The sequence below is a fragment of the Eleutherodactylus coqui genome, chromosome 9 (assembly GCF_035609145.1).
Source record: "Eleutherodactylus coqui strain aEleCoq1 chromosome 9, aEleCoq1.hap1, whole genome shotgun sequence".
In the NCBI taxonomy this organism is placed as follows: domain Eukaryota; kingdom Metazoa; phylum Chordata; class Amphibia; order Anura; family Eleutherodactylidae; genus Eleutherodactylus; species Eleutherodactylus coqui.
The window spans coordinates 54,927,647-54,941,058 of record NC_089845.1 but is presented as its reverse complement, the minus strand read 5'-3'; the positions used below and the strand labels follow the sequence as shown (position 1 = coordinate 54,941,058).

Genomic DNA, 13,412 nt, shown 5'->3' with positions numbered 1-13,412 from the left:
TCCTATTTAAATCAATGGGAGCTAGGCCTAAACTTACAAGTGCCAGGCGCCTGGTAAGAAACACAGGGACCAGCAGTCCGCTGGAGGTCATGTTGTCGGGCTCTGGCAGCGCTCGTCCTATTCCTGCTCGCACAAAGGAGCCCAAGCTGGTCCTGATGCTGGGTTGATGCCCCTCTACGACTGTCCTCGTTAACTAGTCCATGTGCTGGAATTTGCTCCATGCTTGCCAGGCTATGCTAGGAGACACAACAAACCTGGCACTTATTAAGGTGCCATCCTGGAGGCTACCTGGACAACCTGGTTGGGCTGCAGGTACCGCCCCATACCACAAGTAGTGACAAGGACACTAGTAAAATGCAGAACTAGAGAAGAATCTGTCAGGAAGGATAAGTGGCCACCATCTCCAAAACCATTCCCTTTTTGGGGCTTGTCTTGCTGTTGCCCCTCCACTGCACGTATTGGCAGCTTAATTTGCACCAAAGCAGGTGGAACTGATTGACAATGGCTAATTTGACATAATGATATCCCTGAAGTTTAAAGCATAACTAACCGCACACAGTTCAGTTTCCCCTGTGCCTTATAAATATTTCGGAGTTTCTTGCTGCACTACTAACAGAATAATTATGGCTACAAACAAGACGTTTCTGCTTCCCAGTAGGAGACACAAACTGACTCAGTCTATGGCCGTCTTGTTCCTATGCTTGTACAGTATTGGAGAGGGGCTTCTGAACGAGGAGGAAGTCAGCACAGTTTGGTCCAGCTAGAAGACTGCAGTTGTTTTCATGTGTCAGGCGTTCCCTTTATAAGCTCGCACCTTATTAAATACTGAACAATACCCCAACCCTAAGAGCAGATTCCTCATAGGAAACTCCACTCACCAGTGCTTTGTAAATCTGACTTGAACGTGTGTCTTAATAAAAGCCTAAAAGCCCCCAAACCTGCACGGGGCTCTCATCTACAATACTCATTTCAGAACAACCATTGACACCATTTGCAACGTCTGACCAGATCGCTATAGAAAACTGAGAAGTGATTCCAAAGTCCCAAAATGTCAATGCATTTAAAAAAAAGAAAAAAAAACACGACAAGCACCAATGGAGAGGATGGAGAGGAAGCAATTCCTTATAAATCTATATCAAGCCAAGCTCTTAGACGCTGGTAAACCACTTAATCTGGTGACAGGAGCTTTTTCAAGTTTGCATACAGTGCGTTGGGTCTGGAAGAACGTTAGCCAGTTCTGGTAGTTATATGCCAGAGACTACATATTCCTACATGGTCTCAAAGGCTGCAAAAGAAAAAAATATATTGCATGATTTTTTTCCCCCTATTTTTCTGACTTAAAGGGGTTGTCCCGCCTCCAAAATAAAAAAATTAACAAGCAGCCCAGTCCCCCTGTGAAGCCACCGGCGGTTTTTAAAACGCTTTCTACTCACCAATATTCTCTTTTATGCACTTATAAAAATCTTCCTTCTAAAATGGCGTCCGTGATTTCCCAGGGTGCACCGCAGGAATTCTCCCACGGTGCACCGCGCTTGCTGCAGCCCTACGTGCGTGCTCCCGAGACGTCGGTCACATGATGCAGTGACCGACGTCATCGCGGGAGGCGTGCACCTCTATTGAATGTAATGCCGATCCAGCCACCCCATTGGCTCGTCGGCAGAACACATGCAAGAGGGAGGTGGAGTCTGCGGAGGATTCAGCGAACAGCTGAATTGACAACAAAGAAGGCAAGGTAACAGCACCATCCCGCGATGTCCTTCCTCCTCGTTTTAGCACAGGATCAGCACCTCCTGCAATGAGCCTGCGCTTGCAATGTTTCTTGTGCCTGCCATGTGCAAGTCCGGGGCCCAGACAGTCCCCCCAGCGCCCCCGATCCCTCTCTTCCCTGGGCAGCTGGACAGCTGCGCGGCTCGGCTGGACGGCTCGGCTGCTCGTGCTCCTGCACCTTGCTCTATGGGAGGCTGGTAGCAGAATGGCCGCTCCAGCGCGCTCCCGAGAAGTGACAGCTCGTCTGCGCACGCGCAGACGAGCTGTATCGCGCGAGGACTCTGAAGCGGCTCGTCCACAGAGAAAAAGTGAAGACTGCGCAAGCGCCTCTAAAGAAGGCAGAAGATAAAGAAATTAGTCGGCGCCAGGGAGACGGGGACGCCAAGACAGGGGAGGACACCATGTAGGTGAGTATATAACTTCTGTATGGCTCATATTTAATGCACGATGTACATTACAAAGTGCATTAATATGGCCATACAGAAGTGTTTAACCCCACTTGCTGTCGCGGGACAACCCCTTTAACACATTCATTACCAAGTTGAGAAAGACAAAAGGGGAAGAATGATGGGGGCTGTCATGTGTTCCAGAAAAGCAATGTTCCGTTAAGTGTAATTATTTCCCCCCTTCATCCATGACATGAAAAACAGAGGAGCTCACAACACTTTTCTGCCACAGGAAAGGTCACATGTAGATAGCATATTCCACCAGTAATAACTGAAGAAAGCAGAAGGTGAGGGACCAAGTGGCTGCCGTAGAAATTGCCTTAACTGCAAGAGGTGCAAATAAACGGAAATTTGACAAAAGAGAAAACAGGTCTAATCCTGAACAACAAAGTAAATCTTTCCAAACTCCATTGTATCACTTTTCAGAACAGTATTTGTCACGTTCTAAGAAAGACCCTACCCAAGGAAAACCTTCGCTTAGGATCCATGCACTCGCAACTAAGCTTTTGACCTGCGTGTGCAGAAGTGGGTCTTGGAGCAACAGGCTCTGGGTCTTCAGTAATGGACCCATGGGTGAAGTTCAACTATGTGAACCGAGCCTTTCTGGGCCAGAAAAATATGAATTCTATCCTACCGTTAATTCAGTATCTACAAAGTCCATCCTGACAGCACTACCAGAGGATGCCCCTTGACCCGTGCAGGGACAGGAAGATAAGGGCCTCACCCTCCCCAACCCAGTGCTTTCTAAATGACTGCACCAGATATAGAGGGAACTCATTTATTAGACTAAATCAAATATACATCGTTACTTCACGTGTATAACAAATAATACGTTAAAGGGTGCAAAAGTAGAGGTGCTGTCATGATGGACTTCGTGGAAGCTAAGTGCGCTGGTGGACAATCAGCATAACAGTTCACTGGATAACCTAGCTGCATAGCATAGTAGCTCACATACTATGTGAATATACAGAGATCTCTCTGACATTTCCAGATTTTGTCACAATTGCGATTAAGACACGATCAGCATAGCAGTTTATTGGAAGCTTATATTTTGGCTGTGGTCTATGCTGCCTATGTTGATTGACACCCTATGCATCCCAGCATTGGCTGCCCGTAGTCACATTGTTTCCCCGAACACTGCATGCTGGGTGAATATAATAGTGGGTAAAGATGACTGCCCTTACAGGCCGCCTAGCTAATATACACTTACCGTATATTCCGGCGTATAAGGCGACGGGGCGTATAAGACGACCCCCCAACTGTCACCTTATACGCCGGGAATACAGTGGAGCAAAAAAAAAAAAATCATTACTCACCTTCCCCGGCGTTCTGCGGCGCTGCTGCAGGCTGTCGCTCCCTCCTGGTCCCCGGCAGAGCATTGCTTTCTGGACGCAGGGCCGTCAGCCAATCACAGCCATTCAATGACATCATTGAATGGCTGTGATTGGCTAAAACACACGTGCCTTCAGCCAATCACAGTCATTCAATGATGTCATTGAATGGCTGTGATTGGCTGACAGCGTGTTAGCCAATCACAGTATTAGCTTTCTGGAGGTGGGGATTTCAAACCCTGCGTCCAGAAAGCAATGCTCTGCCAGGGACCAGGAGGGAGCGATAGCCTGCAGCAGCGCCGCAGAACGCCGGGGGAGGCGAGTAATGATTTATTTTTTTTTGACACTTTCTTTTTTTTTTGTATTACCGGCGTATAAGACGACCCCCGACTTCAGAGCAGATTTTTCGGGGTTCAAAAGTCGTCTTATACGCCGGTATATACGGTAGTTCTTTTATGGACCTAGTCAAGATCTTGTTTAGCCATCTATTCCTTTATTTTAAGGTGTTTTGTGTTTCTTTGAGCACATATATGTTAATAAAGTATACATTTTATTGTTCTGTGTTTGGAAGGGTATAACCATTAGGCCATTTCTTGCCTTTGGCAATTTCCTTAGAAATAGCATTACATCATACAGTAAATTACACACATTCTATCAAACCACAGCAGGGGCAATCCGCAATGACAACCCTGGAGCCTTTCAGAAGGTCCCCTGCTGCCATGGCAATCGCACAGCAAACTGCAATCTTATCGTGGGGGGCAGTGCTGGATCCTTGAACATTAATCTGTGCAGTTTAATGCGCTTTCAGAACTGACAGCGGCATTTAAAGGGTTAACAGCTCCGATAAGCAGCGCAGCTTATCAGAGCTGTTGCGGGTGGGTGTCGACTGTAAGAAACAGCTGGTATCCGCATTGTATGGTGTGGAATCGACCTGTATTCTCCCTCCATACATACTCCGTAACTGCAGGACATAACTGTACGTCCAGTAGCATTAAGAGTCTAAGACAAGTTGGGGCCCAAGATTAACTTCTGTACCCGGGCCCATGAGCCTTTAGCTATGCTTCTGGTTGATTGGACATAAGTCACACCTCTGTCTATACAAGGTCTCAGAGCTCACAATGCATATCAGAGCCAAAACCAAGTCATTACGAGGAAAGAACTGCCCGTAGAGCTAAGAGACAGGATTGTGTAGAGGCACAGGTCTGACGAAGGCTATTAAAAAAAAAAAAAGTTTCTGCTGCACTGAAAGTTTCCAAGAGCCCAGAGGCCTCCATAATCCTTAAAGGGGTTGTCCCGCGGCAGCAAGTGGGTCTATACACTTCTGTATGGCCATATTAATGCACTTTGTAATGTACATTGTGCATTAATTATGAGCCATACAGAAGTTATAAGAAGTTTTTCACTTACCTGCTCCGTTGCTAGCGTCCTCGTTTCCATGGAGCCGACTAATTTTCGCCATCTAATGGCCAAATTAGCCGCGCTTGCGCAGTCCGGGTCTTCTTCTTATCTCAATGGGGCTCCGTGTAGCTCCGTCCCGTCACGTGCCGATTCCAGCCAATCAGGAGGCTGGAATCGGCAATGGACCGCACAGAAGCCCTGCGGTCCACCGAGGGAGAAGATGCCGGCGGCCATCTTCAGCCGGTAAGTAAGAAGTCACCGAAGCGCGGGGATTCAGGTAAGCGCTGTGCGGATTTTTCTTTAGGTCCCTGCATCGGGGTTGTCTCGCGCCGAACCGGGGGGGGGGGGGGGGGGGGGGTTGGAAAAAAGAAAAAACGTTTCGGCGCAGGACAACCCCTTTAAATGGAAGAAGCTTGGAACACGCCACAGAAGGGGAAATAAAAAAACAGTCACAGAACATGGGCATATACTTACTGACTAACAAGGTCAGATAACTGCATCCTCTCACAATGTAGGTAGCAGACTACCAAATGAGGGAGCTAATTACTACCTGCATGTTGAGGGGATGCAGTTATCTGCCCTCCTTAGTAAGTATATGGCCATGTTCTGTGATCGTTTTTATATTTCCCCTTCTGTGACGTATTTATATTAGTATAGGGACCCACTACAGGCAAGGAACCATGAAGTGGTTAGTGGGCTCATGTATCTTGGCCAAAATCCAACTAATGCCTTGCATTTATAATCTATTATTCACATGCAGTGTGGCTTTAAAGCGCCGGGGGAAGCCCAGGGTGGCAGTACCAATTTGGTTCACTTTTTGAGGTGCAGGGCAACCCGCCGAACTATTATGCTGTCATTAATAGGTTGCTGGTCTGCATGGTGAACTAAATATATCAGAAGGTCTGGCACTTTGTATCCACTCTGTGTGAGAGTATACACCAAGCAGCCAACCCCCTCTATATTAAGAGGCAGTGTGAGTGGCTGTCTCATCAGTGTCCCTCACAGGTGTAATTAGCGCCCTCAATTGGTAGTTTGCTACCTGCATGCTGAGAGGATGCATCTATCTGCCCTCCTTAGTAAGTATATGGCCATGTTCTGTGATTGAAGAAGTTTGGAACAACCAGAACTCTTACTAGAGCTGGTCAACCCACCAAAATAATCAGGAGAGAAGGGCCTTTGTAAGAGAGGCGATCAAGAACCCAATGATCACTGACTGAAACGCCAAAGATCCTGAGTGCAGATGGGAGAAACTTCCAGAAGGTCAACCATCACTGCCGCACTCCATCAGTCCACCAATCTGGGCTTTATGGCAGCGTGGCCAGAGAGAAGCCTGTCATCAGTTTATAAAAAAAAGAAAAAAGACACATGAGTTTGCATGGAGTTTTCTTTTTAAAAAAAGAAGCGCCTAAAAAGACTCTCAGACTGTAAAAAAACAAGATTCTCTGGTCTGATGAAATCAAGATTGAACCTTTTTGGCCTCAATTCTAAGTGTTACATCTGGAGGAAACCAGGCGCCGCTCATCACCTGCCCAATACCATCCCCACAGTGAAGCACAGTGGTGGCAGCATGCTACGATGGTGTTTTTCAGCGGTTGGGACAGGGAGACCGGTCAGGATTGATGGAAATCTAAATGGAGCAAAGTGCATATTCTTAATGAAACCGTGATCCAGAGCACGAGGGACCTCAGACTGGGCAGAAGGTTCACCTTCCAACAAGACAATGACCCCAAGCACACAGCCAAGACCACACAAGAGTGGCATAGGGAATGCCCTTGAGTGGCCCAGACAGAGACCCGACTTGTACCCAATCCAACATCTCTGAAGAGACCTGAAAATGTCTGTCCACAGATGGCCCCCATCCAACCTGACAGAGCAGGGAACAGCATAAAAAAAACATCATATCTAGGGGAAAATACCCATCAAGACTGGAAGCTGCAACAGCTGCTAAAGGTGCTTCAACTAAGTTAAAGGTGTGAATACTAATCTCTATGCAGATTTATTTATTTTTTAATAAAAAACTAATCATAAAGATTTCTGCCATTATGTTGCACTTTGTCATTATGGGTATTGAGTGCAGAATGATGGGCGAAAACTTGATTTTTTTTTAAATTTGTACAAGGCCACAACATAAAATGTAAAAACGTAAAAGGGTCTGAAAACTTTTTCTGGATCCCCTGTAGCTCTCTGTAGTGTAGCGGCCCGGTTTGGTAATTCAGGCACAGCCCCAATTTCATACAGCACAACAGCAGCCAAGGCAGCTGCGCCATAGACAGAGCTGTCCGCTTCCGGATGTGCTGCAATGACAGTGGGTCCATCGGTCAGCAGATCGGTGGACCCCTGACGATCAACTATTGATGACCTAACCTGAGGACAGGTGATCAATAGTAAATTCGCACACAACCCTACACAGTAAAATCTACGGACATCGGAGACTGTAGGGAGATGGAGCAGGCTGGCGACTAAAGCACAGAAGCCATACCTGCAAAACTCTGTGCAAGCGGGGCCTCGGCCTCCACCGGTTAACTTGGCAGTGATCCCAGTCTGCCTCCTGTGCAGAAGCCTGATTTCAGCTCTGAACTACAGGTGGGATAGAAGCTAAACTGGGCAACCCCTTTTCATGAGCATTTCCATAACACAAGAACATACCTGTCACTCGGTGGCTCTTCCAGGACTTTGTCTTTGTTTCTTTTCCGCACCTTGGGAACAATGACTTGTCTTGCTGAATGGCGATCGTGAGGCTTTGGATCTCCTACTGAGACAATGTCTTCAATGTCATCCACTAACGATTCACAAGAAGCAGGCATTCTCTGAAATAGACGTTAGCAAAAAAATATAAGAAATCAGCAGCAATGTAGACCAAACGTAACATAGAAAGACTACGCCCCCATGTGTTCTGTGAAAATAGCAAAAGCAATGCCTTCCACAGGGGCTCAATGTTGGATCTTCTGCATATCAGGTTCCTAAGGCCTCCCTCACACAGGTGTTTTTCAGCGCTGCACTGCAGATTCCACCCGGTTTCAGCAGCGCTGGCATGTGTTATGCCAGCGTTTTGCCTGCATTTTCAGCACAGCTGAAAACGCAGCCAAGGATGCTGAAGAAAAAGAATCCATACTCACCTGGCAGGTGCCATTGGGGACCCTCTGGGCCTCCGTGCAGGCTGCCGGGCACTTGTCAAGACAGCAGAGAGTCTTTTGCTAGTGACGGAGATTAGACTCCCCGCCTCCAGCAAGAGATTGCTCTGATTGGCTGAGCACCGCTGAACAAATCACAGCCATTTATCGAGCACTGGCTGTGATTGGCTAAGCGTCAGCCAATCACAGCCAGCGCTTCCAGGAGGCAGGATTTTCTAATCCCCAGCCAGAAGAGAAACAGTGCAGGGACCTGGGGAGCTGCGGCGGCGCCCCAGCCAGCATGGGAGAGGTGATGTACACTTTTTTTTTTTTCTCTTCAGCTACAGCTTATTTTCAGGGTAGGGCTTATATTTCAAACACCCCCCACCGAAAATCCTGGCATGTGATGCTACAAAATCGCAGTATTGCCGCAAGAAGGCGCAGTGATATCGCACAGACCAGCGATATGATATCACTGCGATTTTCTTGTGGCGATGCAGTGTTGCCTGTGTGAAGGATGAGTTTTATACAGAGATTACACAGCTAGTAAAGGTAACTGGGTTCACAAAGGCCTGCAGAAATGTGAATGCAGCTGAAGGTTATAATCTAGACTCTACCGTGTTTCCCCAAAAATAAGACAGTGTCTTATATTAATTTTTGTACAAAAAGGTTTAACTTTTTTACATGTATAGCTGCCTGGACACTATTTAAATTGACTTTTTTAATTAACTGCTAGCAGGGCTTAATTTTGGAGTAGGGCTTATATTTCAAGCATCCTCAAAAAGCCTGAAAAATCATTTTGCATCCTCAAAAATTCTGGAAAATCATGCTACGTCTTATTTTCAGGGTAGGTCTTATTTTCAGGGAAACAGGGTAGATGTCTAAACACAGGAACCATGATGTATGGGGACAGCAAGTACATCTACAATCTGTTAGTTTTACCAAGTGGGTTAGGACTTTAAATAGGCAAGAGCAACTGGAGATCCCTGTTAGATGGGTTTTCCAGGACTACACTACTGATGACCTATCCTCAGTATGGGCGGCGGTACACCGGTTGGGATCCCCGCTGATCAGCTGATTGAAGGTGAGCGCTGCAGCCTCATCTTAGCACTGTGACATTAAGGCCTCCTTCACACGGGCGAGAGATATATCGCCGCAAGAGAATCGCAGCGCTATTGTATAGGTGTTCTGTTCGATATCGCTGCATTTTCTCGCAGCACAATCGCGACTTTGTAGAGTTCTTTTGCGCTGGATTTTCAAGGGAGCTTGAAATATAAGCCCTACCCCCAAAATAAGCCCTGGCTGCAGAAAATTAAATAAATACATCACCTAAGAGCCGCTGTCCGCTCCGCCACACGTCTTCTCTGGAGGTCCCCCAAACACTTGCTTGCGGTTGTCAGCCAGCGCTTTCTGGCTTGGAAGTACAAAATCCCCGCCTCAAGGAAGTACTGGCTGTGATTGGTTCTTGAGTGCTGCGGCTCAGCCAATCAGAGTCAGCGCTTCCTAGAGGCGGGAATTTTGAGCCTCCAAACCAGGAAGTGCTGAGGAAAGACTAGAAGCAAGCGTGCCGGAGCTGCAAAGGAGACGTGCGGCGGAGCCGGACAGCGCCTGTTAGGTGATGTGTTTTTATATGCAGCTAGGGATTATTTTAGGGACAACCAATAGGACTTCCTACTGTAAGGCCTCATGTCCACGGGCAAAAGAAGAATTAAAATCCGCAGCGGATTTTAACTCTTCTCCTGCCCGCGGATCCGCACCCCATAGGGATGCATTGACCACCCGCGGGTAGATAAATACCCGCGGATGGTCAACAAAAGTGATTTAAAAAAAAAATGGAGCATGAAAAAATCTGGACCATGCTCCATTTTCATGCGGGTCTCCCGCGGGGACGGCTCCCGCGGGCTTCTATTGAAGCCTATGGAAGCCGTCCGGATCCGCGGGAGACAAAAATCGGAATTTACTCACCCGCTCCGGTTCTTTCCTTCGCCGCGACGCCATCTTCTCTTCGTCGCAGCCGGATCTTTTTTCTTCGGGCCAGCACATGCGCGATGCACGCAACCGACGTCATCCTGCGCATCCGCCGAGCCGAAGAAAGAAGATCCGGCCGCGACGGAGAGAAGATGACGCCGCGGCGAAAAGGAGATCCGGAGCGGGCGGGAGGTAAGTTTATTCTTCTTTATTCTCATTTTCAGCGCTCATGTCCGCGGGGCAGGAGGGACCCGCTGCAGATTCTCCATGGACATGAGGCCTAAGAGTTGCATCGCACCGCGCAAAAACTACGTTTTCATGCGAAGCAACAGAAAGGAAGGTTCCAGAGGGAAACACGGGCTACAAAACATCGCAAATCGCGGCTGTATAGTGAAGTTTAAAAAGTCGCCATGAACATCAAGTTGCATGTCCATTCCTTCATGTCTGCTCTCCAGCTCCCCGGATGTGCAGCGCCAAAACTAAAGCACCGCATGCGGCTGTGAGAGAGGACGGCTTGACATGGATGTATTGGCATGCACACAACGTGGGTGTGCGGTACGCAGGGGACAGAACCCATCGCAGGGGACAGAACCCATCGCAGGGGACAGAACCCATCGCAGGGGACAGAACCCATCGCAGGGGACAGAACCCATCGCAGGGGACAGAACCCATCGCAGGGGACAGAACCCATCGCAGAGGACAGAACCCATCGCAGAGGACAGAACCCATCGCAGAGGACAGAACCCATCGCAGGGGGTAGAACCCATCGCAGAGGACAGAACCCATCGCAGGGGGTAGAACCCATCGCAGGGGGTAGAACCCATCGCAGGGGGTATCTTCCCATCTCCGTATTTGGCGCACGCAGCTCAGTCATGAACGCTACACTCAGGCGCGCACAAATACACGTACGCTGGTGTGAAGCCGGCAGAGAGGTGACATGTGTAGGGTTAGGAGTACTGGCCCGAGGTGACGGCTACAGTGTCCTGTCAGGAGGGCTGTGTGGCCCTGCGGGTGTAACGACCACACAGATGACGACTGCTGCCATATGTCTGTGTGCAGACCCCCACTCCGCTCTCTGCTCACTCACCGGCTCTCTGCTGCCTCCTCCCGCACGCAGTAATCACCCCGCTACTGCACCGTCAGCTCACAGCCGCCGCTCACGCACCAAACTTTCCAGAGTCCCACCATGCAAGTTTACCCACGTGACCGCAGCGCACGTGCTGTACGGGGCGGCGTGCAGGACAAACTCCTGCAAAACGCGAATGTCCCTGTGTGAGGCATGTGGAGAGAGAATACAGCGCGTAGTTCCCGCCAATAACTGACAGGGCGATGTCTGCAGCACTCCCTGCCTGCTGCACAATATATACAGCTATACTGTACTCCCTGCTGCACAATGTATACAGCTATACTGCACTCCCTGCCTGCTGCACAATGTATACAGCTATACTGTACTCCCTGCCTGCTGCACAATATATACAGCTATACTGTACTCCCTGCCTGCTGCACAATGTATACAGCTATACTGTACTCCCTGCCTGCTGCACAATATATACAGCTATACTGTACTCCCTGCTGCTGCACAATGTATACAGCTATACTGTACGCCCTGCCTGCTGCACAATGTATACAGCTATACAGTACTCCCTGCTGGTGCACAATGTATAAAGCTATACTGTACGCCCTGCCTGCTGCACAATATATACAGCTATACTGTACTCCCTGCCTGCTGCACAATGTATACAGCTATACTGCACTCCCTACTGCTGCACAATGTATACAGCTATACTGTACTCCCTGCCTGCTGCACAATATATACAGCTATACTGTACGCCCTGCCTGCTGCACAATATATACAGCTATACTGTACTCCCTGCCTGCTGCACAATATATACAGCTATACAGCACTCCCTGCCTGCTGCACAATATATACAGCTATACTGCACTCCCTGCCTGCTGCACAATATATACAGCTATACTGCACGCCCTGCCTGCTGCACAATATATACAGCTATACTGTACTCCCTGCCTGCTTAACAATATATACAGCTATACTGTACTCCCTGCCTGCTGCACAATGTATACAGCTATACTGTACTCCCTGCCTGCTGCACAATGTATACAGCTATACTGTACTCCCTGCCTGCTGCACAATATATACAGCTATACTGTACTCTCTGCCTGCTGCACAATGTATACAGCTATACTGTACGCCCTGCCTGCTGCACAATATATACAGCTATACTGTACGCCCTGCCTGCTGCACAATATATACAGCTATACTGTACGCACTGCCTGCTGCACAATATATACAGCTATACTGTACTCCCTGCCTGCTGCACAATATATACAGCTATACTGTACTCCCTGCCTGCTGCACAATATATACAGCTATACTGTACTCCCTGCCTGCTGCACAATGTATACAGCTATACTGTACGCCCTGCCTGCTGCACAATATATACAGCTATACTGTACTCCCTGCCTGCTGCACAATATATACAGCTATACTGTACTCCCTGCCTGCTGCACAATATATACAGCTATACTGTACGCCCTGCCTGCTGCACAATATATACAGCTATACTGTACGCCCTGCCTGCTGCACAATATATACAGCTATACTGTACTCCCTGCCTGCTGCACAATATATACAGCTATACTGTACGCCCTGCCTGCTGCACAATATATACAGCTATACTGTACTCCCTGCCTGCTGCACAATATATACAGCTATACTGTACTCCCTGCCTGCTGCACAATGTATACAGCTATACTGCACTCCCTGCCTGCTGCACAATGTATACAGCTATACTGTACTCCCTGCCTGCTGCACAATATATACAGCTATACTGTACTCCCTGCCTGCTGCACAATGTATACAGCTATACTGTACTCCCTGCCTGCTGCACAATATATACAGCTATACTGTACTCCCTGCCTGCTGCACAATGTATACAGCTATACTGTACGCCCTGCCTGCTGCACAATATATACAGCTATACTGTACTCCCTGCCTGCTGCACAATGTATACAGCTATACTGTACTCCCTGCCTGCTGCACAATGTATACAGCTATACTGTACAGAGATCACTCAATGCCGGGCAAAAATGAACATAAAAATATATTTGTGTGTGAAAAGGTCTTTTAGGAGGAGGGATAAAATGACGCCATGTCTTATTTTTACCACGCACTTAGTATGTGGGCCGACAGCACCCCAGCCGTATCACCAAATGCATCTCTGGGCTTTAGGCTGGATTCACACGAGTGTATGCGTATTTGCGCCACATTTTTGTGCATCGGAGGTGGGGTTTTGCGCGCATTACTGAGGTTTTTACTGTACTTTGTGCGTATTTATGCACGCCAAAAAAAAACAACACAGTTTCGAACATTG

The 13,412-nt window shown here is 48.2% G+C and overlaps 1 protein-coding gene across 1 annotated transcript in view; it reads right to left on the bottom strand.

Annotated features, from left to right (window-relative positions):
* CDKAL1 (CDK5 regulatory subunit associated protein 1 like 1) overlaps positions 1-11,226 on the bottom strand; it is a 596,376-nt gene extending 585,150 nt beyond the window's left edge. Inside the window, exons 1-2 of the mRNA XM_066579425.1 lie at positions 11,108-11,226; positions 7,589-7,749 (exon numbers count right to left, since the gene is read on the bottom strand). Of these exons, the coding sequence (XP_066435522.1) occupies positions 7,589-7,746 (158 nt within the window). The 5' untranslated portion in view covers positions 7,747-7,749; positions 11,108-11,226. The remainder of the gene's footprint in view (positions 1-7,588; positions 7,750-11,107) is intronic.
* Between the last annotated feature and the right edge of the window lie 2,186 nt (positions 11,227-13,412).